This window comes from Palaemon carinicauda, chromosome 21 (assembly GCF_036898095.1).
Source record: "Palaemon carinicauda isolate YSFRI2023 chromosome 21, ASM3689809v2, whole genome shotgun sequence".
NCBI lineage: Eukaryota > Metazoa > Arthropoda > Malacostraca > Decapoda > Palaemonidae > Palaemon > Palaemon carinicauda.
The window spans coordinates 26,742,188-26,765,169 of NC_090745.1; the positions used below are offsets into that span (position 1 = coordinate 26,742,188).

Genomic DNA, 22,982 nt, shown 5'->3' on the forward strand with positions numbered 1-22,982 from the left:
TCTATCGGAGAGGAAGGGGGGGGCCTTTAATTTATATATTCACCGGGTAAGTATATTCAAAAATTTATTTTATAATTAAAATATCATTTTTAAATATTTAACTTAGCCGGTGAATATATAATAGCTGATTCACACCCATGGTGGTGGGTAGAGACCAGAGTTAATTAAGTTTACAGCGTATATGCTTAGAGTTTTTGACAGTTATATCATAACAAAACCCAAATATATAAAGGTACCTGGTAAGGAAGTTGACTTAGACGATTACTCTGCCTTATTAGTCTGTACAGAGGTACTGGACGAGGACACAGATGCTGACTTGCACCAGTCTCGAAAGACTTCCCACTTAGACTGGTATACTCTAATGGTAGAAGCTCTCCTCGCTCTTGCAATCGCACTGGCTGCCTCCTTCGAAAAGCCTCGAGCTCTTGAGAGTCTTTCGATAGTCTGAAGGAAGTCAGACGAAGAGCGGGGAGGCTTTGATGGACATTCTTTACGTGGGGCTGACGTAACAGATCTACCCTTAGAGGAAGACTTCTTGGAAAGTCTACCAGCCATTGAAGTACCTCGGTGAACCACTCTCTCGCGGGCCAGAGGGTAGCAACCAACGTCAACCTTGTACCTTCGTGAGAGGCGAACTTCTGCAGTACCTTGTTGACTATCTTGAATGGTGGGAATGCATATAAGTCCAGAAGAGAACAATCCAGTAGAAACGCGTCTATGTGGATTGCTTCTGTATCTAGGACTGGAGAGCAATAGATTGGTAACCTTTTGGTCAACGAGGAGGCAAAGAGGTCTATGGTGGGTTGACCCCAAGTAGCCCAAAGACTCTTGCCCACGTCCTTGTGGAGGGTCCATTCCGTGGGTATCACCTGACCCCTCCGACTGAGACAGTCTGCCAAGACGTTCAAGTCCCCCTGGATGAATCTCGTCAACAGGGAGATGCCTCGATTTCTTGACCATAAGAGAAGGTCCCTTGCGATCTCGAGCAGCGTGAAGGAGTGTGTGCCTCCTTGCTTGGAGATATACGCCAAAGCTGTGGTGTTGTCTGAGTTGACCTCTACCACTTAGTTTCGAAGAAGCTTTCGAATATCATCAAGGCCAAGTGGACTGCTAATAGCTCCTTGCCGTTGATGTACATGCTCTTCTGACTTGAGGTCCACAGACCAGCGCATTCCCGACCGTCCAGGGTCGCACCCAACACAAACCCGACGCGTCTGAGATCAACACGTGGTTTGGGTTCTCGACTGCTAGGGATAGTCCCTCTCTCAGACTGAAATTGCTGTCCCACCATTTTAGGCATGCCTTTACTGGTTCGGAGACTGGGAATGATACCGTCTCTAACGTCTTGTCCTAGTTCCAGTGAGAGGCTAGATGGAACCGGAGAGGCAGAAGGTGTAGTCTCCCTAGTGAGACAAACTGCTCCAGGGATGAGAGAGTCCCTACGAGACTGTTCCAACTCCTGACTGAACAAAAGTTTTCTTTTCAGCATTAGTTGGACTTCGAGCAGGGCTTGTTCTATTCGGTGGCAGACGGAAAAGCGCGAAAAAACTGGACTGCGAATCTCCATCCCCAAATATAGAATAATCTGGGATGGGATCAGTTGGGACTTTTAGGTTGACCAAAAGTCCCAACTCCCTGGCCAGACTCAACGTCCAATGTAGATCCTGCAGACAGCGAAGACTGGACGATGCTCTGAGAGGCCAGTCGTCCAAGTACAGGGAGGCTCGGATCCCCGATAGATGGAGGGATTTTGCCACATTCCTCATGAGCCTCGTAAACACGAGAGGAGCAGGACTGAGGCCAAAGCACAGGGCTCGAAACTGGTACCCCACATTCCTGTAAACAAACCTCAGAAACGGTTGGGAATCCGGGTGTATAGGAATGTGGAAGTATGCCTCCTGAAGGTCGAGAGAGACCATCCAGTCACCTTCCATTAATGCTGTCAAGACAGCCTGGTAGACTTCATCGTGAAGTTTGTCTTGACAATGAACACATTGAGCGCACTTGCCTCTTACGTACTCCTGCAGTGAACGTGGCTGCCAGATCATTGGAGCCATCCCTGAGGGACTTGTTCCTGCAGAGAACGTGGCTGTCAGATCATTGGAGCCATCCCTGAAAGCCTTGTTTATGCATGACATAATTGTACAGCAAAACTTCAAACGCTCGAAAAAAAACTCCTAACAGGAGATGGTCTAGCTCTGAAGTCGACCATAAAATCTTGGAGCGTCTCATGGCCAGGCGCCAGGGAGAGTCTATGAGGTTTGAGAAGTCTATCTGGGCAGAGGCAGGAACTCCCAAGCCGAGAACTTCTCCCGTGTCATATCAGACTCTCGCTCTATAAGCCAGCTTAAAAGTAGGGAAAGCAAAGGCTGTCTCCCCCAAACTCCTCCTGGTGATAAACCAGTCGCCTAGCAAACGTAAAGCTCTCTTAGAAGAGCGAGAGAGCACTAGCTTAGAAAACAACGGCTTCGAAGTAGCTAGGCTTAGTGTAAACTCTGACGTTTAGGCGAACGAGGAGCAGCAGTTACAAAAAGATCCGGACAAAGATCCTTAAAAATCAGCATGATTTATTTAAAGTCCATAGAGGTCTGAGCAGCTTTAGGCTCCTCTCCGTCTGACAGAGTCCTCAAGGGAATATCAGTAGGAGGGGGAACAGCAACTTCCTCATCTGAAGGAACCTTGTCCGACAATAGCCGAGTCTCAAGCAAGGGAGAGACCTGCCGTGGTGGCAATGCTTGACAAGCAGAGTCCACACGCAAAGGAGCAACAGTAGCAGTCAAGGACGCTATGTCAAGTAACTGCTTAAAGGACTGACCAGCAACAACCAACAGGTGCGGGAGGACGCTCGACGTCAACTCGAGACTGCCTTGACTGCCTAGACTGAGCAGTCAAAACAACTCTTGACTGCGGTGCTTGACGCTCAACGTCAAAACAAGTCAACTTCGCTGGTTGGCGAACGTCCTGAACGTCAACAAGAGCATGCGGCAGCGGCTGAACGTCCACAAGCGGCTGAAAGTCAACACTGGACTGCATCGAGTGAGGCTCTACAAAACGTGACTGACGTGACTTTGTAACGTCAACGTCAACAGGACGAGCAAAGGTTCGTTTGGGCGGCTGACGGCCAGGATCTCGATCAGCTAAGCGGCGAGGATCATCGTGAACCTGCTCAGCAGAATAGTCCTCCATAAGAGAGGCAAACTTATTCTGCATGTCTTGCCGTACAAACCATTTAGGATCAACGGGAATGGTTGCGGTAAGAGACGAGGGTAACGTCTGTGACTGCAAAACCTTGCCTACAAAAAGACTCTCGGAGCCTGTGTTACGCTTTTGTTTAGGCGGCGAGCAGTTTTCCGATGACTGCATAGGGTCAGAGCTGTCCTAATAGTTAAAAACCAGGACGCTGGACCTGTCCTGAAAGGACTGACTTTCGCTTAAAGGGCCTCGAAACCTTGTTCCACGGTTTCTTATGCGAAAAGCCTTCGGATGACGAGGAGAAAATCGTCTCGCTCGTCTTATGGTAGGGGCGGTGTTGATGAGACACGCCTGAAACCATAGAGGGAACGTCTGTTCGCTGATCAAGTCCTCTCGAACCCATAAGTCGTACGACATTACTTCTCCCCTGGGCTTGGGAGCTTGCAAGAGGTCTCGGACTAGGCGAACGACAGGCACGAACAGACGAACCCTCGGTCGCAACACTGATAACACTTTGCGCAATTATCACTTTATCACTATGATTTTCTGTTTTGCACTTATTTCACTGAAATCGAATTTTTTAACAATTCACATTAGGTATGAATAAAACTGATTTCTACCTGAAGCACGCAATTCTACCATCATCAAAAGGTTATAATTGCGAAATCAGTCGTATAATGTAAGCACATTAATACAAGCAAAAAACAGTAAACATATTTTAAGATAAAAAGATCAGTGGCTGGGAAGGAGACTAAACACTAGTTCATTCAAAACTACGTTTTCAATCTCTCACCGTACAGTGCCTTGGGACGAGAATAAAAACTAAAAACGTTTTATCCTAACTGACTCGAGAACAACGTTACTCGCTTGGGACGAGAATAAAGATCGGAACGTTCTCTCTCCTCTCTCTAGCTAATCGAAGAGGCCTAATAAAGGCGGTTGAGATATAAAATATATAGAGGAAAATCTATAATTAATTTATAACGTGATAAGATAATTGCTAAAAGCCTAAAACACACTTCCGTACTAAGGGAAGGGTCGGCCATTTAAAAGTCAAAGAAAGTCCAAAAAAAAACAATCCAGTCATCAAAAATTAAATCTATCCAAAAACGAGTTCAAGATTTAAGTTGAAGATAAAACACCTGCACTGCGAAAGCTCAAACCAAAAGGAAGTACTTCACCAAATATGTTGAGAAAACTCCAGGTTATACAGCGAGTATTGATACGTCTTGTCGTTAAGGCCGACAGAGAAAAAATTGGGTCTGTTTACATGTATATGCGGTATCTGGCCGATAGTTGGCGCTGGTGGGCACACCCGCAACCTTCATAGCGATCGCTCGCGAGTTTTTGACGTCTCAGACGGTCGGCAGCCGATTCAAAACTCGCGGGCGATTGAGGGGTTGGGTTGCTGGGTGTACACTAGCGCCACCACTTGGCAGGATACCATCACTATTCCAAAGTTCTCCATTTCTTCTCTGCCCGTAGGGTCTCTAGAGGGGCGGAAGGGAGGGCGTTAAATTATATATATCCACCGGGCAAGTATATTCAAAAATTTATTTTAATATGAAAATATCAATTTTAAATATTTAACTTAGCCGGTGGATATATATATAGCTGATTCACACCCTTGGTGGACGGTAAGAGACCAGCATTAAACATTGTAGGAATACAGCTCAAGAGTTTTGATATAAAACAAACTTAAGGATAGTACCTGATAAGGAAGCTGACTTTTATGATACTTTGCCTCATTAGTCCGCTATCCTTATGAAGCCCAGCGATCCACTCTGGGGGCTGAAAGACCTCTAGGAGCTGTCATATCTGGGGTGAACACCCCTATGACAGAACCTCCACCAATACCCTTGATCTGGGCGCTCTCAAGAAACAAACTTAACCACCCACTAAAATCAAATGATTGCGGAAGACTGTCCCAGTCTCCACATACAACCAAAAAGATAATAGTTTCAAGAGAAGAAAAAAAAAAAAAAAGGTTATTAGGATAAGGGGAATGTAGTGTTTGAACCTACACCCACTACTGCATTCGCTGCTACGAATGGTCCCAAAGTGTAGCAGTACTCGTAAAGAGTCTGGACATTCTTTAAATAATGTGAAGCGTACACAGATTTACTCTTTCAGTAGGTTCCGTCCATAATGCTTCGTAAGGAACGATTTTGCTTAAAAGCCATTGACGCTGCCACAGCTCTAACTACACGAGTCTTTACTTTCAATAATCGAAGGTCAGTCTCACTGCAGTGAGCGTGAGCCTCTCTAATTAAGAGCCTCAAAAAAAAATGGTAAGGCATTCTTAGACATCGGTAAGGAGGGCTCCTTGACTGAACACCATAGAGACTCAGATTCACTACGAAATTTTTGGTTCTGTCAATGTAAAATTTAAGTGTTCTCACAGGTCATAGGATTCACTCTATTTTGTTACCAACCACATCTGACAGGTTGGGGATCTCAAAAGATTTACGCCATGGATGGGAAGGACGCTCATTCTTGGCTAAGAAACCTAGTTGCGAAGAGCATACTGCCTTACCAGTACAGAAGCTGACGTTCTTACTGAAGGCATGAACCTCACTAACTCTTTTTGCAGCAGCAAGACTCACTAAGAAAAGTGTCTTCAGAGTAAGATCTTTAAAAGGAGTAAAGTGCAAAGGTTCTAAATTTCTCAGACATCAGAAATTTAAGGACACGTCAAGGTTCCAAGCTGGCGTCATTACCCCCCTGCTTCTTGGAAGTCTCAAAAGACTTGAGAAGGTCTTGAAGGACTTTACTGCTCGAGAGGTCTAGGTTCCTGTGTCTGAACACTGCAGCTAACATGCTCCTGTAACCTTTAATGGTAGAGGCAGAAAAGTTACGTACATTCCTAAGGTGTAGCAGGAAGTCAGCGAATTGAGCGATAGAGGTATAGGACGAAGAAAAGGAGGTGGATTTGCACCAATCTCGAAATATAATCTCGAAATACCTCTCATATAGACTGGTAGAACCTGATGGTAAAGGATCTCCTTGCTCTGGTAATTGCTCTAGCTGCCTCCTTCGAAAAACTCTCGAGCTCTTTGATAGTCTGAAGGCAGTTAGATGAAGCGTGTGGAGGCTTTGATGGAACCTCTTCATTGAGAAGATCCAACCGCCTTGGCAGGCTTCCTGGAAAGTCCACCATTCACTGATGTACCTCTGTGAACCAATCTCTTGATAGTCAGAGGGGAGCAACCAACATCAACTTGGTCCCTTATGTGAGAGGCAAACTTCTGTAGGACTTTGTAAATGATCTTGAATGGGGGAAACGCATACACCTCCAGGTGAGACCAGTCCAGTAAGAACGAATCGACGTGGACTGCCTCTGGATCTGGAACTGGAGAGCAGTAAGGAAGAAACCCCTTCGTTATTGAGGTTGCGAACAGTTCTATGGACGGACGTTCCCATATCCGCCATAGTTTCTCGTACACCTCCTGATGAAGAGTCCATTCCGTGGGAATGACTTAGCTTCTTCTGCTTAGGCAGTTTGCCATCACGTTCCTTTCTCCCTGAATAAACCTTGTAAGTAAGGTGATGTTTCTTTCCTTCGTTCAAACTAGGAAAACCTTTGCAGTTAAGTAAAGGGACTGCGAGTGGGTCCCGCCTTGCTTAGCGATGCAGTCTAACGCTGTGGTGTTGTTTGCGTTCACCTGCACCACTTTGTTTCGACTCAGTCTTTGAAACTTTGCAGGGCCAAAGTAACGCTAGAATCTCCTCCTGGTTGATATGAAGCTTTACGTGGTCTTTGGTCCAAAGGCCCGAGCACTCTACAGTGTCTAGTGTTGCTCCCAACACATAGTCTGTGTTCTTGTGGGCAAGAGAGAGGCCTTCCTCAACACATAGTCTGTGTTCTTGTGGGCAAGAGAGAGGCCTTCCTGAAGTCTGAGATTGACATTCCACCATATCAGGCAAGTCATGATCGTTTCTGGAAGTGGAATGGACACTTCTTTTAAGCCCTTCTCCCTGTCCCAATGGTGGTTGAGGTGAAAATGGAGAGGGCGAAGATTGAGTCTTCCTAGGGAGACACACTGCTCTAGAGACGAGAGTGTTCCCAGTGGACTCATCGACATCCTTACAGAGTAACTGCTCCTTTTTCGATAAAGATGAATCTTTAAAAAAGCTTGCTCGAGTATTGATGAAGATGTAAAAGCCAGAAAAACTAGACTCCGTATCTCCATTCTCAAATAGAGAATTGTTTGAGATGGGGTCAGTTGAGACTTCTCCTTGTTACTAGGAGACTTAAGTCCTTTGCTAGGGTCAAGGTCCATCTGAGGTCCTTCAGACAGCGAATGAAGGATGACGCCCTGAGTAGCCAATCGTCTAAGTAAAAGGCTCTGACACCTGTCGAGTACAGGAGGCTCGCCACGTTCCGCATGAGCTTCATGAACACAAGAGGAGCAGTGCTGAGACCGAAGCACAGAGCTCGAAATGGAACACTTCCTTCCCATACTGGGAAGGTCGGATGGATAGGGATAAGGAAGTAAGCGTCCTGGAGATTGAGTGAGGCCATCCAATTGCTTTCCATTACTGCTGCAAGCATAGACTTGGAATTTTCCAAAGTGAACTTCGTTTTCAGGATAAAAACATTGAGCGCGCTCACGTCCAGCACTGGTCTCCAACCTCCTGAGTTCTTTGGAACTAGCAGAGGAGGTTGTAAAAGCCTAGAGACTGAAAGTTTAGAAAACTTCACCACAATTCCCTTCTCTAACAAGAGAGACACCTGTATGTGCAAAGCTTGTCTTCTTGCTTTCTCTCGGTATCTAAGAGAGAGATCTATCGGCTTTTGGACAACAGGGGGTTTCTTTACAAAAGGTATAATGTACCCTTCCTTCAACAAGAGGACAGACCATTGGTCTGCTCCTGTTCCTTCCTAGGCCTGCCAGAAGTTCTTCAATCCGACTGGAGGGAAGGCAAATATTGACTTGCTGAGACTTCTTATAGTCTTCAACTATTCTCCCAGAAAATGTAAAACTCTCTTAGAAAACCGAGAGAGCACGAATTTAGAACAAGAGGGAGCTGTAGAACTACGTTTTCTCTCCCTATACAGTGACTTGGCACGAGAATAAATATCTGAATCAAGAAGAACAACGTTTCTCACTCTCTATCTCCCTGTATAGTGACTTGGGACGAGAAAAAAGATTTGGATCGTTCTCTTTCTGTCTCTCTTGTTACTAGAGTACTGGCTCACTCACTCTCCGTCAATAAAAAAGTTATTTGACTAAAGAAAAAAAATACTAAAACGGCTAAGAATTTGTAATTCTCTCTCTCTATCGTAACGATAGAGTGCAAACTGCGTAGCATACATAAACTTAACGCTAGTTCATGTTTGAAAACAGATCGAAGACTATTCAAAGAAAATTTTTTTTAAAAAGACAAAAATTCACTTAAAATATTTTCTAAAAATATTCATCCCATTGATCCAGAGGTTAGCGCGAGCAAGGAACCAATGTTGACACCTAACTCGGCAGAGAAGAACTGGAGAACTTTGGAATAGTGATGGTATCCTGCCGAGTGGTGGCGCTAGTGTACACCCAGCAACCCAACCCCTCGATCGCCCGCGAGTTTTGAATCGGCAGCCGACCGTCAGAGACGTTAGCTATATATATATCCACCGGCTAAGTTAAATATTTAAAAAAAAAGTATTTTTAAATTGCACTTGGTTTAATAAAGTACAGTAGCAAGTTATTTGTTTGATTTGGTAATCAGCTGATGACTAACCAGTCCCCTTCTACAAGGAAACATTCCAACTAGCGGTCTCCTAGCAGAAGACGCTATGACATATTAGTTGTTTATTATACAGTATTTATCTATTTTCTCATATTTTGTTGATATTTTGTAATAAAGCAGTATTTTGATAATGATTTTGTTGCCCGAGTTCCGAAATAATACCGACAGACAGTTGCTGAATTCAACCTTGGAAATAACACCTCTGTAGTTGAGTGCAGTGTTACCAAGTTAGCAGAAGAGTAACTAGACAGAGAGTCGCATATAGTAGCAAAATATGCCACCAAGGAGGAATTTCTAGACTTCTTTGATCATTAATTGAGTTTGTGTAGAAATGTAGAGGCTACATAAAGAATTTGGGAAATATTAATGGAATTTTACTTCTTTACCAAAATTTCATTAAGGACAATTGGCAACACTGCTCCCATGTAAACAACACTTGAAACACCAAACACTAAATGTGTTTGTGGTGGCAACTATGAATGGTTTTGTGTTTTTTTATATGAATACATAATAAAATTGGGATGACCCGCATATAGCTAATTAATATCAACTTGAACATTCCATAATACTGTACACCCAAAATATGAAAATTCAGTGTCAGACACATATATCACTAGAGTTGCTGACAAGGAATTGCTGCTAAGATAGCTTGTAAAATGATATTTTCATAATAAAATAAATTTTTGAATATACTTACCCGCTGGTTATATAATGGCGTCGGGGACTTAGGCTATTATATAACCAGCGGGTAAGTTTTATATTTAAAAATCCTCAATTTCTATTTTTCCCCACAAACTACTTAGCTAATTTAAGGGTGCGTCTTACCACTTATGGCGTCTTATGACGCTGAAAACACGGTATTGTCTACGTACATAATTTAACCAAGTTTACGGGTGAATTACATTATTATAAAGAATTCTGATGCAGTACTGTACACTTAACTCTTGGCTATCGTTAGAATCTGCATAAGAATAGTTAGATGCTTTGAGATATCTTTATCATCTGCATCTGCGATGTCATAACAAAATTTATCAAGAACAGACCTTCAAAGAGATGGATGGAATGAACATAATTTACCTTTTCTGCTTCTCTCAACACATGACGCATTCGCTGATGTGCCTTTCGCTGCTGAGCTATCAGATGTTCTAATTGTGATAGCTGCGTTTCTTCTAGGGCCCGTAGCTCTGCTTCATTAACTCCTCCACCACGAACAACAGATCCGCCAATGCTGTCTCGCTGAAGGGCTAGAAATGGATCGCTCAGGCCTACTCGGCCATACTGAAGCAAGTTCTTCACGCGCTCAGTCTGAAAAATAATTTTTTCTAAATAAATTGCATTGACCAGAGTGCATAGCAGCTATAAATAAACAAAATCTCACAATGTTTACTTTGTGATAACCAAGTTAAACACAAATGTCAAAGATAAAACTATATATTGAAAAACTTATAAAAAGTATTACTGTATTAAAGATTTAAAAGACCACTGAGTCTCAGTACTTGATTCCCATAAGCATTGACTAAAGGACAATTTATCAATTAGAAACTTAGTGATACTAAATTGAACAGGCAAAATGTATATGCACAAGAGGAAGCCACTGATGAAGATTTGGTTATTTTCAAGAAATTAAAAATTTTGTAAAAGGGTGTAAAAGAAATAAGAGGCAGTTAATAATCATCCAGAAGTCAAATTTCACAGTACAGTAATATTTCTCTTCGAAAATACTAATAAGTATGAAATGAGTGAATAAATATATCCATAGCTTACCTTGAGTGTTGCTATGACAACATCCCGAGACTGAAGCTCAGCCTCCATATAAGACAGCAATTTCAGGAGATCGGTGCGGCTCAACTCCAACTTGGGGTTCAGCTGAAAAACAAAATGAGTCTCATAAATCAATCATTTTAACAGAAAGAGGTGTAATTGCTGAGATAACAATTAGTAATGTACTGTATATCTAAATACCGATATATCTAAAAATACACAACTCATATTTTTTCTTGAACCTGTATTTTAAGTTTTTTTGGGTTACTAGCTTGCACATACACATTGCACTTCTGTATAATGATTGCTTCATCAAACATCCTTTACTGTACTATACACAAGCCATTGTCTGATTTGTTTTTTCAATCTTTCACTAAACTCTAATCAGTGTTTGATTTGCTCTTTTTAATCTTTCACTAAACTGAATTATACTTCCTTCCTAGGATACTGTACATTTTCGGCCAATTGAATTAATTCATTGCTTTAACTTTGTTCGTGGACCCCTTGTATTACCTTTGCGGTACCCCAGGTTGGGAAATGCTGCTGCATAGCATAGGAATACCAACAGTGATAGGAACTAAGCCAGAATGGGTTTTTTTTTAATAAAAATTTGTTTAAAAAAATTCAAGACAATGTTACTGCCCATACAACAATAGGGAAGAATGTAATGGTAGACAGATACATCATTGCAGGGGACAATACAAAAATGATTTCAGTTGACAAGTTTATTTTCTTTGCACCACGGATCTATGCTTAACACTTATGTAATTCCCCTGCATCAGGGGCCTTTCCACATTTACTCAAACTAGCTTCTGCCTTAAAAGAGAAGAGAGAGAATTGCAAGTCACTCTTCCATTCAACCTAAGATGATTTAAACCTTTAAATCTTACGTGCAATGTTTTGTCATAGCCAGGGTAGCTACACTGTGCTGAGAAGTCACAAGTCCTATGGAATGTGTGTTTAAGGACATGTTTGAGCTATCCCTTTGCTAGAACGGGGCGAGGTCAATAATGGATTGTTTTTTTATACTGAAAGTTTTAACCTAAATAATTTCACAAGGGATGTTTTCAGCACTGAGATGACAGGCATAAAAAGGCTGATAGGAAACAGCAATTCCATTTTGAAACGGATAAAATTTTAGGATGAAGACGAAGGAGAAAAATTAAAAGTGAAGATTTGCATCAACTGGGAGGACATCAAACCGGCTCTTGTCTGTCTTATAACAAGCTAATCTCTAGCTTACAGAGTCTATGAAATGTATACCATAACCAGTCTATGAAATGATATACTGTATCAAAACCAAACAACTAATGTTAAAATAAAAATATAATTTTCAAATCAATGGGAGTACAGTAGGTTTTCATTATAGCTGGACCTTGGATGTTAAGTTTTATAATAAGGTGTTGGTAGTTACTAGCAGGTGGCAAGGAAGATCCATGCCCTCGTCAGCACACTGAGTAATCCCTCTGACCTTAAACCTAGGAATTGCAAGGTGATTGATTTGAGAAGTGTAAGGAAAAACAGATATTACTGTACTTCAAAAATTTGTTATTTTTTCCAACACAATATAAAACACTTGTCCTTTAACAGGAGACATCCGAAGAAGGGAGTAAGTACTATAACCAACTGGCTGGTTTACTTTCCCGGGAAATGACAAAGCGCTTTAGTACTGGAGAGGAGCGAAAGTGGTAACTATCTCCTGTTAACCTCATAACGGCCTGGACATGAAGATAAGGCAGGTGTTTTGACTTGGTCGTTACCATGGACTGGAGACGGTTAAGGAATGAATGAATGATTTGAAGTTTTCTGGCATCCTGACATTGAAGGTCGTTGACGCCGAAACGGTTAATGAAGACCCTATATTTGTTTGGAGGATATGTTATCTATGTATGGTTCTACAAGAACCAGGGTGAAATATTTGTCCATCACCACCTTGCCTAGGAGGTGGGGGGGGAGAGATCCTTCTAAACAAGCATAATATCAAGATCCACTATCACCAGTTCAAGATAAAGGTATTCAGGAACTTATGGCTACTCCTCAAAAAGTTAATTTAAAGCAAAGATTGTCTGTTGCCAAAAACAGGTTACTGTCTTCACAAAAAGTGCCTCTGACAGGTTTTCCTGAGCTGGGATAGATTTCATATTCTGACCTCGCGTTCGAATCACGAGCAGTTGTCACGTCTTCAATATAAAGCTCCTTTAAAATTCTAGGTGTGATTCTTGATTACAGACTTACTTTTGAAAAACAAATTCAGTCTGATTTTCCTTCAATTGTACATTGGCTTATTGATTGTCTTTTCAAGATTTTTAGTGATGAATCTATTGACAAAATGTTTTCATTCTTTCATTGTAGTTTGTTTACTGTTCCCTGTCTGGTTTTCAGCTGCTCACTCTTATCTCAATTTGTTAGAAAAAAAACTTAGTGTATCAAATTTTTATTCCAGATCTAGATATTATTCTCTGATAGGATTATTCAGTTAGTTCTTCATCCAAGTTGCATAAGATTTTTCATAATCCTGACCATCCTTTGCATCCAGATCTGCCCTGCCTGTACCATTCTGTATGTATAGTACTAGATATACAGTTAATTCTAACAGTCTTAACCTTTCAATCATAAAGCTCAACACTACACAGTATTCTAGAAATTTTATTCTAGCTGTAACTTGTAGAAAATGTTTTTATACTGTACAGGCTGACACAAGTCTTTCTTCAGAGTTCATATATCTGTACAGATTTATTTTAAAGGTAGTTACTAACCTTAAGACTTTTTCTTTTTCACTATTTCTCGTACTTTATTAATTTCCTTATTTCCTTTCCATACTTGGCTAATTGTCCCTGTTGGAACCCTTGTGCTTATAGCATCCCACTTTTCCAAGTAGGGTTGTAGCTTAGCTAGGAATGATAAGAATAGTAAATACTGTATAATCTTTGTAACTTTGGGAACAAATGGAAGTGTTGTCAACCCATATTGCCATCAAGTGCTCTATCAAACACTCTGGAAAACTTGCAAAGTAGAAGTGCTGCAAGTATTCCTAGCATGTTGAAAAGCAGATGCGTTTCTTCCATCAATCACATCTTCTAGACAAGATGGAACTCAGGTGGGCAGCTCATCCTTCCTCAGCAACATCTGTGGACAGCAGATTTTTGAAGGAGAGGAATACTCGCAACAACCATTTGTTAAACAGCTACCATGGTAGATAAACTGTATTCCTGTGGCCACCCAACACTGGTTGTTAATCTGTAAGGCTTTAGGGACTAAAGGACCGATCTCTGGTTTTCAGCCATGTGGAACTAGGCTCCTCATCGATGAATGAAGTTTTGGAAGGTATTGCCTTCGTCGATCCAGCAGGCAGTGTAGGAAGAGTTGCATTAACCCTGTTGCTACTATCATTTGTCAGAAAGCCCTCTTAAGCTGTCATACTATGGTACTCCAGACATTTCACCCAATATATTTCAACCAGTAAATTGAGAAATGTGGAAGCAAGTTTCAATGCTGAAGTTAATCCCTTGTAGGGGGTAGAAAGGGGCAATAGCAGACACATCGGTAAACTACTGACAATAGAAAATGATCAAGAGAGAATAATGTGAACACTTACATGAACATTATGAGTGGTAGCCAGTCCAAAGCCCAGGTCTTGACCTAGTAGCTACTTTTCTCAAAAACAGCAGAGAAAGCCTCCTGTAGGTAGTAGGTTGGCTAAGTGGAAAAGTGGAAGAACCCTCAGAACTCCCTTTTCCACCATGCAGTCTCTTTTAAGAAGTCTGGCACTCCATGAACAAGTAAAAAAACCAGTGATAAACCTGCTGAAGTCAGCCATGAGACCTATGGCTAGGCAGTCTACCCAACGGTTAGTCAACCTAGAAAAGGAAGAGGCAAGAGAGGAGCTAGAGGATATTGGGAAAGGCAATCCTCCCCTTCCACTGAATGTCGAGCCAACGGACAACGTAGCATCAGCTACCCGCTGAGATATTACCACTAGTGAGTTATTGGGTCCTTTGACTGGCCAGACAGTACAACATAGGTTCCTTCTCACTGGTTACAGTTCATTTTTCCTTTGCCTAAACATACACCGAATAGTCTGGCCTATTCTTTATAGATTCTCCTCTGTCCTCATACACCAGACAACATGGAGATTACCTAACAATTCTTCTTCACCGAAGGAGTTAACTACAGCATTGTATTTGTTTAGTGACTACTACCCTCTAGGTAAGTTTCAAAGAGACTCTTTAGCTATGGTATGCAGCTCTTCTAGAAGGACACTCCAAAATCAAACCGCTGTTCTCTAGTTTTGGGTAATGCCATAGCCTTTATACCATGGTCTTCCACTGTCTTGGGTTAGAGTTCTCTTGCTTGAGGGTACACTCAGGCACACTATTCTATCTAATTTTTTTTCCTCTTGTTTTGTTGAAGTTTTTATAGTTTATATAAGAAATATGTATTTTAATGTTGTTCATTTTCTTAAAATACCTTATTTTTCCTGATTCCTTTCCTCACTGAGCTATTTTCCCTGTTGGGGCCCCTGGGATTATAGTATTCAGCTGTAGCTTAGCAATTAGTAGTAATAATAATTATAAAAATAATACTGTACCAAGGAGCAGAGGCCTGGATACTAAGCAGCCTCTGGCTCTCAGATGGTTACTGTCACCCATTCATTGACTCTTATCCTCCCCTCACTCGAACACTGACGAGGTCGTATACTGTATTTACGATCATTCGTCAAAGAAACACATCTTACAAACAAAAGTGCAAAACATGAAAGGGTGCACTACAATTAGTCCAGGATGGGTATTCAGGCTTCTAGAGTCACCTGTTCCTTGTGTAGAAGTCAACAGGAGGCTGGAGACCAGTCATAGACCTTTTAGCCCTAAACATGTTGGTACTTAAAACACCAATCAAAATTGAGATGGCTAACACAGTACAAGCCACTATCAGGAAGGAAGACTATTTGCTCTTAGTAGGCCTAAAAGATCCATACTTTAAGATATCAGTAGATTGATCCTAAAGGAATTGTCTCCTCTTCATTCTTGGAGGGGAGTCCTACCGTTTCAAAGCCCCCAACTCTTGGCTGCTGACTGTTCCCTCAAGTTTTTACTCTAGTCTCAGCTTGGGCTCATTCCAGAGGTACTGTATTCTTCTCTGATACTTGGGCGACTTGCTGATCCTTTCTTACTCTTAGACACAGCTCCTCCAACAGTGGAACAAATTTCTCTCCTTTGGTCACAATCTGGGGATTGTGATAAATTTAGAAGTCCAGCCTAGAGCCCAATCAAAGGACAGTTTACCTGGGCATGAGGAGAGGTATGGTATTAGGGAAAGTGTTCTTTACAAAGACCAAGGCTTAGGAAAGTAGTGCGACCTTTCCTTCGCAAATCATATCTTCCAGCATGACAGTGGTTAAAAGTTCTGGGTCAATTGTTTTCACAAGTTTTTAACAGCCATTCCAGCTGTTTCTCATAAAGTATCTACATACACAATGAGGGTTTTTATCCTCTAAAGAATAAACCAAATACTGTACCTCCAAATAAAGAGGGAAGCTTATCTACTTTTCATCCATCACCAGCTGAAAAAGAAACCAAACGAAAAACAATCTCTCTCCATTAGAAAGGAGGTACTTAGGAGTTTGTCATCATAACCCCTGTGAAATCTAAGGGGTCCTAGGATTGTGGCAACCTCGTTCGATTTTAAACCAAACAGGCTTTAATTTGGTTTTAAATGTACCTTCTTGAAGGCCCTCCACAACTTAAGTAATTCTTTATCTAAGAGACCAATGTAAAAAGAAATATATTCTATAGGCTTTTTATTAGATCTACAGTAACAGCATAACAGGTTTTAACTGTCAAAAGAAGGCGCAATGTTAAGATATATCTACCACGTCCTCAAATTCCATACCCTTTCTTCCAAATCACAGTGTTCTGGAGTAATAAATATCATCCATACCTTGTTGATAGGGCAAGTGATGCACCTTGTTTTCCAAGTCAACAAAGCATAAACTCCATTCTTAAATAGGCTCTATTGCACAACCCCTTGTCACTCTTCTTGGCATCAGCACACAATTCTCTATTCACATCAAGAATTTCTTTGGTTCCAAAAACCCTTATGTATATGGCTATTGAGCCTATTGAAAAAAATGGATTTGCAATTAAACAAATTTTATGTAATCAAAATCAATTATTCTATGGGATGTTGCAACTGGTAAAAACATCACAAAAGAATAATCATAGATGCATACTCAGCAAAGTGGAAATGGGGACTATTACCTCCCAATTTGGAGTGTATGGAGAATGCACTGACGCAGTTAGGCTATTGTTGTTTGTACAGTATGTGAAAAACTTTTTTTCTACAAAAACAAATCATATATTTCTCGACACACCCTACGTACAGATGCCACACCCATGCCCAGTACATACTGTATGCTCTGCAGATATTTTTGGATTTTAATCTACTGCACTGTACAGTATATCAAGATTCTTTTATTACACCACTGAGCTAATGTTTATAACCATCTCTAAAATTCTTATTATTGTTATTATTAATTGCTAAGCTACAATCCTAGTTGGAAAAGCCCAACTATAAGCCCAGGGGGCCCCAACAGGGAAAATAGCCCAGTGAAGAAAGAAAACAAGGAAAAATTGAATATTTTAAGAACAGTAACAAATATTTCCTACATAAACTATAAAATTTCTAACAAAACAAGTGGAAGAGAAATAGATAGACTATGGTACTACCCAAGACTAGAGAATAATGGTATGATTTTGGAGTGTCCTTCTCCTAGAAGAGCTGCTTACCAAAGCTAGAGTCTTTCTTCTACCCTTACCAAGAGGAAAGTAGCCACTGAACAATTACAGTGCAGTAGTTAACCCCTTGGGTGAAGAAGAATTGTTTGGTTATTTCAGTGTTGTCAGGTGTATGAGGACAGAGGAGAATCTGTAAAGAATAGGCCAGACTATTCAGTGTATGTGTAGGCAAAAGGAAAGAACCGTAACCAGGGAGAAGGATCCAATGTAGTACTGTCTGGCCAGTCAAAGGACCCCATAACTCTCTAGCGGTAGTATTTCAGCAGGTGGCTGGTGCTCAAATACCAGCCACAATCACTGCTATTCTCATTACCATATGGTGATCTCCATTCATAATTGAAAACCCATTGTTATTTCACCTATCTACTGTACATCAGTAATTCTTAAATATAATTTCCTATAAGAGTAATTTTACTCTTGGATGTCAAAGCTTCATGAATATTTTAAAAAGTTTCAAAAAAATTTTGCTCCATATGTAGCTTATTTCTTAGAATCTTCACAATTAGAAGATTCTCTGGGTCTGTTTCTAAAATGGTCATAGCCATATCCCAAATGATTGGTGAGAGGATCAATTTTGTTTAGTATACTACAGTACAGTATACTGTACTGCTCTGATGTAACATAGTTTACAAGATACTTACATCATCTTCCACTTCATAGACCATTAGCCATGCTTCTCTTGCTGGTATGATGTACTTGTACAATAATCTCAAGTACATGTACATTGCTTTTATCTAAGACATCCATGGTTCTTCTCGCATGCATTCAGTAGGGCATTTTGCTCTTCCTATCACTCCTTACAAGGTTCAAAAAGTATTGGATTATTGATTCCACATCAATTCACAACCTAGCAAGTGCTCCTTCCCCATTTCCACTGATTATTCCTGCTCTTTGACTGTTCTCCCTTAGTGTTCATTAGGCCACTTCTTGCTTGGTGTGGTGACCTTTTCTTACCTTTTTAATGGCCAAGCAGCTTTGAGTACCCTTTCCCTTTACACATTCTGCATTGATCCATTTTACAGCCACAAGATTCTTAATGCTCTCCTCTCTGGTCCAAGGTGGTATGGCTTTTTTATATATACAGTATGGGAGCTATAACATTTCTTTATTCTTCTTGTTTGCTAACATTCTCATAGTCATGCCTTCTACATCATGAGGCTCAATACTACACAGTATTCTAGAAGTTTTATTCCATCTGTGACCAACTTGTAGAATGATCTTCCTAATCGGGTAATTGAATCGGTAGAACTTCAAGAGTTCAAATTGTAGAAAATATTTTTATGTTGAACAGGTTGACATGTCTATCTATAGTTTATATATGAAAGATCTGCTTTAATATTGTTACTGTTCTTAAAATATTTTATTCTAACTGTTTATTACTGTACTTCTCATATAGTTTATTTATTTGGTATTATAGTAAAAAAAGGAAAAAGCTTTGCTAATAAAGGAATGCAGTTCTAATTACAAAAACTTGTGTTTTCTTAAAAAATGACCTTTATTTCCATAGATAATAAATAATTAATAAGATATACCCTAATAAATCTTACAGTAATGGGGGTCACCCAGTGGGAACCCCGGGTTTTGGGCGTGGAAATTTACTAGCGAATCAATAAATAATGATAAAACTAACCTTTTCCTCTCTATTGAATATTCTCTGGAACGCATAATAAATCCACGAAAAATGACAAAATATGGGCATCATATTCCCCCAAATTTTTATTTCACTTTTGTTTACATTTTACAAACCACATGTATTTACTCCAGTTCAAGTGTTTGTGCATAACTTGTTGTACAATAGCGACTTTATACTTCCTGCGTACTAGCCTTCCTTCGACTTTCTTTCTACCAACAGAATTACTCCTGTTCATTCGTTTGTATATAGCTCCCCCTTCCTTCCCCTACCATACGGCAAAGTTTACCATACTTGTACGCTGAGTGTGACGTAAGCAGTTCTGTGACACACCTCGTTTTCTTAAAACAACTACAGTACTCAGTTCCTTTGTAGCTGTGTTGAGTGTGCGTTTGGAGCCCCATGTAACAAAGTGCAATGGCTGCCATGATGGCTATATGGATGCTATTGCCAAGTTTCACGGCGAGTATTACAGTACACCTAATGTGGTGAAATTTCTTTAAAAGCTCATTGTTTTATCCCTAAAAGTTTCAAACGTCACAAGTGCAATTCTGAGATAGCTTTTAGGGAAGACCAGCACATTTGCTACTGTGACTCAACTGTAAAGATTGCTCTGAAAAAAAAAAGAAGGAAAAAAAGCTATCAATCATAAAAGGGATTATTTGCAACATAATTTTAGAGTTTGTGACCTAAGTAGGGGGGGTCCAGGGGTCTTGCCCCTTGGCTAGGTCTGTGACCTGGGAACTATTCGGTTAGGTTAGGTGAGTTTGTTAGGTTCTGTGGCTTTTTACAAATCTCAAGTGTTCAATAACAAAATTTTTCCCTGTTTTCGCCCACTCAAAGTCCCAGGTTCCCACCTCCATTTGTCGGGAAGGGGAGACTGCGGAAGAATGGTTCATTTGCGGAAGAAATAAAGGTTAAATTCGTTAAAGTCATATTATTTACCATAGGAAAAGTCAAGTTTTTTTCTCTTGGAAAACTTAGTTCCGTGTTCTAAAATTTTACCATTTATTTCCTTATTTTCTTTACTCACTGAGCTATTTTTTCCTTTTGGAACCTTTGGGCTTATAGCATCCTGCTTTTCCAACTAAGGTTGTAGCTTAGTTAGTACTAGTAATAATAATAATAATAAATTATCTACCAGATGAACTAATTTTATCCTTTCTTACGTTGACTTCTTAACAAACCCAAATTCCAAATTCACAGTCTACAGTACAATATAGAGCATACATTTTGCTTGAAACTGGTAATCTTCTTCAGTCTATTTATCAAATCTAAAATTTCCTCTATTGTTACATTACCATTAATTGCTAAGCTACAACCCTAGTTGGAAAAGCACAATGCTACAAACCCGGGGGCTCCAACAGGGAAAATAGCCCAGTGAGGAAAGGAAACAAGGAAAAATTAAATTTTAAGAGTAATAACATTAAAATAAATATCTCCTATATAAACTATAAACACTTTAACAAAACAAGAGAAAGAGAAATAAGATAGAAAAGTATGCCTGAGTGTCCCCTCAAGCAAGAGAACTCTAACCCAAGGCAGTGGAAGACCATGGTACAGAAGCTATGGCACTACCCAAGACTAAAGAACAATGGTTTAATTTTGGAGTGTCCTTCTAGAAGAGCTGCTCACCATAGCTAAAGAGTCTCTTCTACCCTTAGCAAGAGGAAAGTGGCCACAGAACAATTGGGTGAAGAGAAATGTAATGGAACATTTTAATCAGGAATTTTTCAATAGTATATTGAAAAGTATCCATATCTTAAATGACAAAAATATCGTACTGGAGAATATGCAACAGCTATAACTCGTGTGCAATCACTAATTGGTTCCAAAACTAACAAATCAAAAACAAATCTTGACAGACCGTAAACTTTAAATACAACTCAATAATATTGATTATAAAATGAATTTACTGAATAGATTTTCTTTAACTTTTCTAATAAATACATTACAAATGAAATTTTTTCTACTACTAAAAACATGTTCGACACCATAACACCTTTGTATTTCTCTCATGCGTTACTATAATGGATACTTCTAATCATAAACTGTACTGTAATATACTCTATACTGCGAAATGACTTAAGATGTCGTTCCTAACTCCTTAATGGACCTCACATTGTATATATTAATTTATTATTTACGTTAATCAAATCTATTCTTCTATGTTATAAATAAAAATCTGTTCATACAAGATCTGCAATGAAACAATAAGTGTGTTTAATAAGGAGAGCCCCATTATATAAATCTCTGTTTGTTCAAAAAAACAAGTATATAAAATAAAATTATAAATTAAATGATTTCATAAGGTATAATTCTGTTCTCAAAATATATGGAGTTCTCTTTTCACATTCCTACAAAAAACCAATTGGATATTTTCAAAATATATGAAAAGGATAAAAATATACATTTACCATTACATCACTATATCAGTTTTTTGGCAAATACTAAATAAAATCTTATGCTCAAATGACAATAAACAAACAAAAACTCAAGTGTCAATAAAAGTAAAATACCCCAACAACATATTTCCAACAGGATATTAAATCACAAACTGGAAGTGGATTATACTCATTTGTACTTGAGCTCAAAATATTCGCAGTAGTTAATTAATTACATTAAGGAGGATAAACTGCGATAAAGGCAATATAGTTAAATGGCGACCCAGGGATGAGTAATAATGCAATAACAACTTTAATGCAATTAGGGGTTAAATAACAATTATACACAGAATAGGTTAGGCTGCCTAGCTGAAATCAACAATATTTCATTATGTGAATGAATTATACAACAGTTTTAAGAATAATTTCAAGAAATCAGACAAAACACTAATTTCGAGAAGTTAATGGAAAAATATTGGGCTTTCAAAAAATTATAAAATGCAGGATTCAAATGATTTTATTTATGTCCTTATTTCCCACTATAAAAAAGCGGTTTATTCAATATCTAATAGATTATTCTCTAAATATTGAGGAAATAAACTTTTCCATGGACTCCAAAAGGCCTACACTAGTTTGACCAAGGTTAAGGCTACTAACCACAAATAAATAAATAAATCAACCAGGACTGGGGCATGTTTTGAATGAATAATGGATTTTCAAAATGAATAATAGGTCAAATTTCCGAGCTGCCGCCCTAAACCAAAAACAACCCCGCCCCAAAACAGCCTATTATAGGCCTCCACGAAACTCGAACTGGCCTAACCTTCACCGTCTGGCTGACGGACTTGTCCATGGGTTCGAAGTGCTGCCCCTGCTGCTGCTGCTGCTGCTGAGGCATCTTCTGCGGGCTCGCAGCTGCAGCCATGGTGGCCGGTGGAGCTACGGCAGCAGCAGCAGCAACAGCAGCAGGCGTAGCAGCAGCAGAAACAGTAGTAGCAGTTGCAGGAGGGTCCTGAGGGTGGGTGTCGGGGCGCGGGGCTGTCGACGCCATCTCTCCACAAGCACCCACGCCCACACTCACTTCTCTCTATCACCCCACACAAACAACTACACTGGGCGTGAGTTTTCTAAGTTCCCCATCGCGTCCGCTAAATAAATTTGGGAAGCGCCATTTGTATCGTCTGTTTGTATCACTATATCCACATCTTCTCCATTCTCGCTCAGTCTCTCTCACAAATGGTTCCAATACTGAATAGACTCACATTAAAGTATTTGCTATATTTAACATATAATTTATTATTGATACAAATATTTCTATATTTGATCGTATGATATTTTAAGTGATGTAATTCCCGTAAATTTTTTCATGGCAAAAGGTCATACAAGTTTGTAGTAGAGTTTAGACTTAGGGTTCATATTGTTAGTCAAACGTCTGCCATTCGTCTGTTTGGGTGATGTGGGCGGGTCTTTCAAACCACA

General features: G+C 40.0%; 1 protein-coding gene across 3 annotated transcripts in view; it reads right to left on the reverse strand.

The window, feature by feature from the left end:
* LOC137615227 (cortactin-binding protein 2-like) overlaps positions 1-22,982 on the reverse strand; it is a 183,595-nt gene that overhangs the window by 143,258 nt on the left and 17,355 nt on the right. The window contains exons 1-3 of one of the 3 annotated variants that reach the window (XM_068344909.1): positions 22,327-22,764; positions 10,699-10,800; positions 10,012-10,239 (exon numbers count right to left, since the gene is read on the reverse strand). In XM_068344909.1, coding sequence (XP_068201010.1) covers positions 10,012-10,239; positions 10,699-10,800; positions 22,327-22,554 — 558 coding nt within the window. In that variant the 5' untranslated portion in view covers positions 22,555-22,764. Of the gene's footprint in view, positions 1-10,011; positions 10,240-10,698; positions 10,801-22,326; positions 22,765-22,982 lie in introns of those variants that run through there. The other 2 variants (XM_068344907.1, XM_068344908.1) reach the window with 2 other exon arrangements.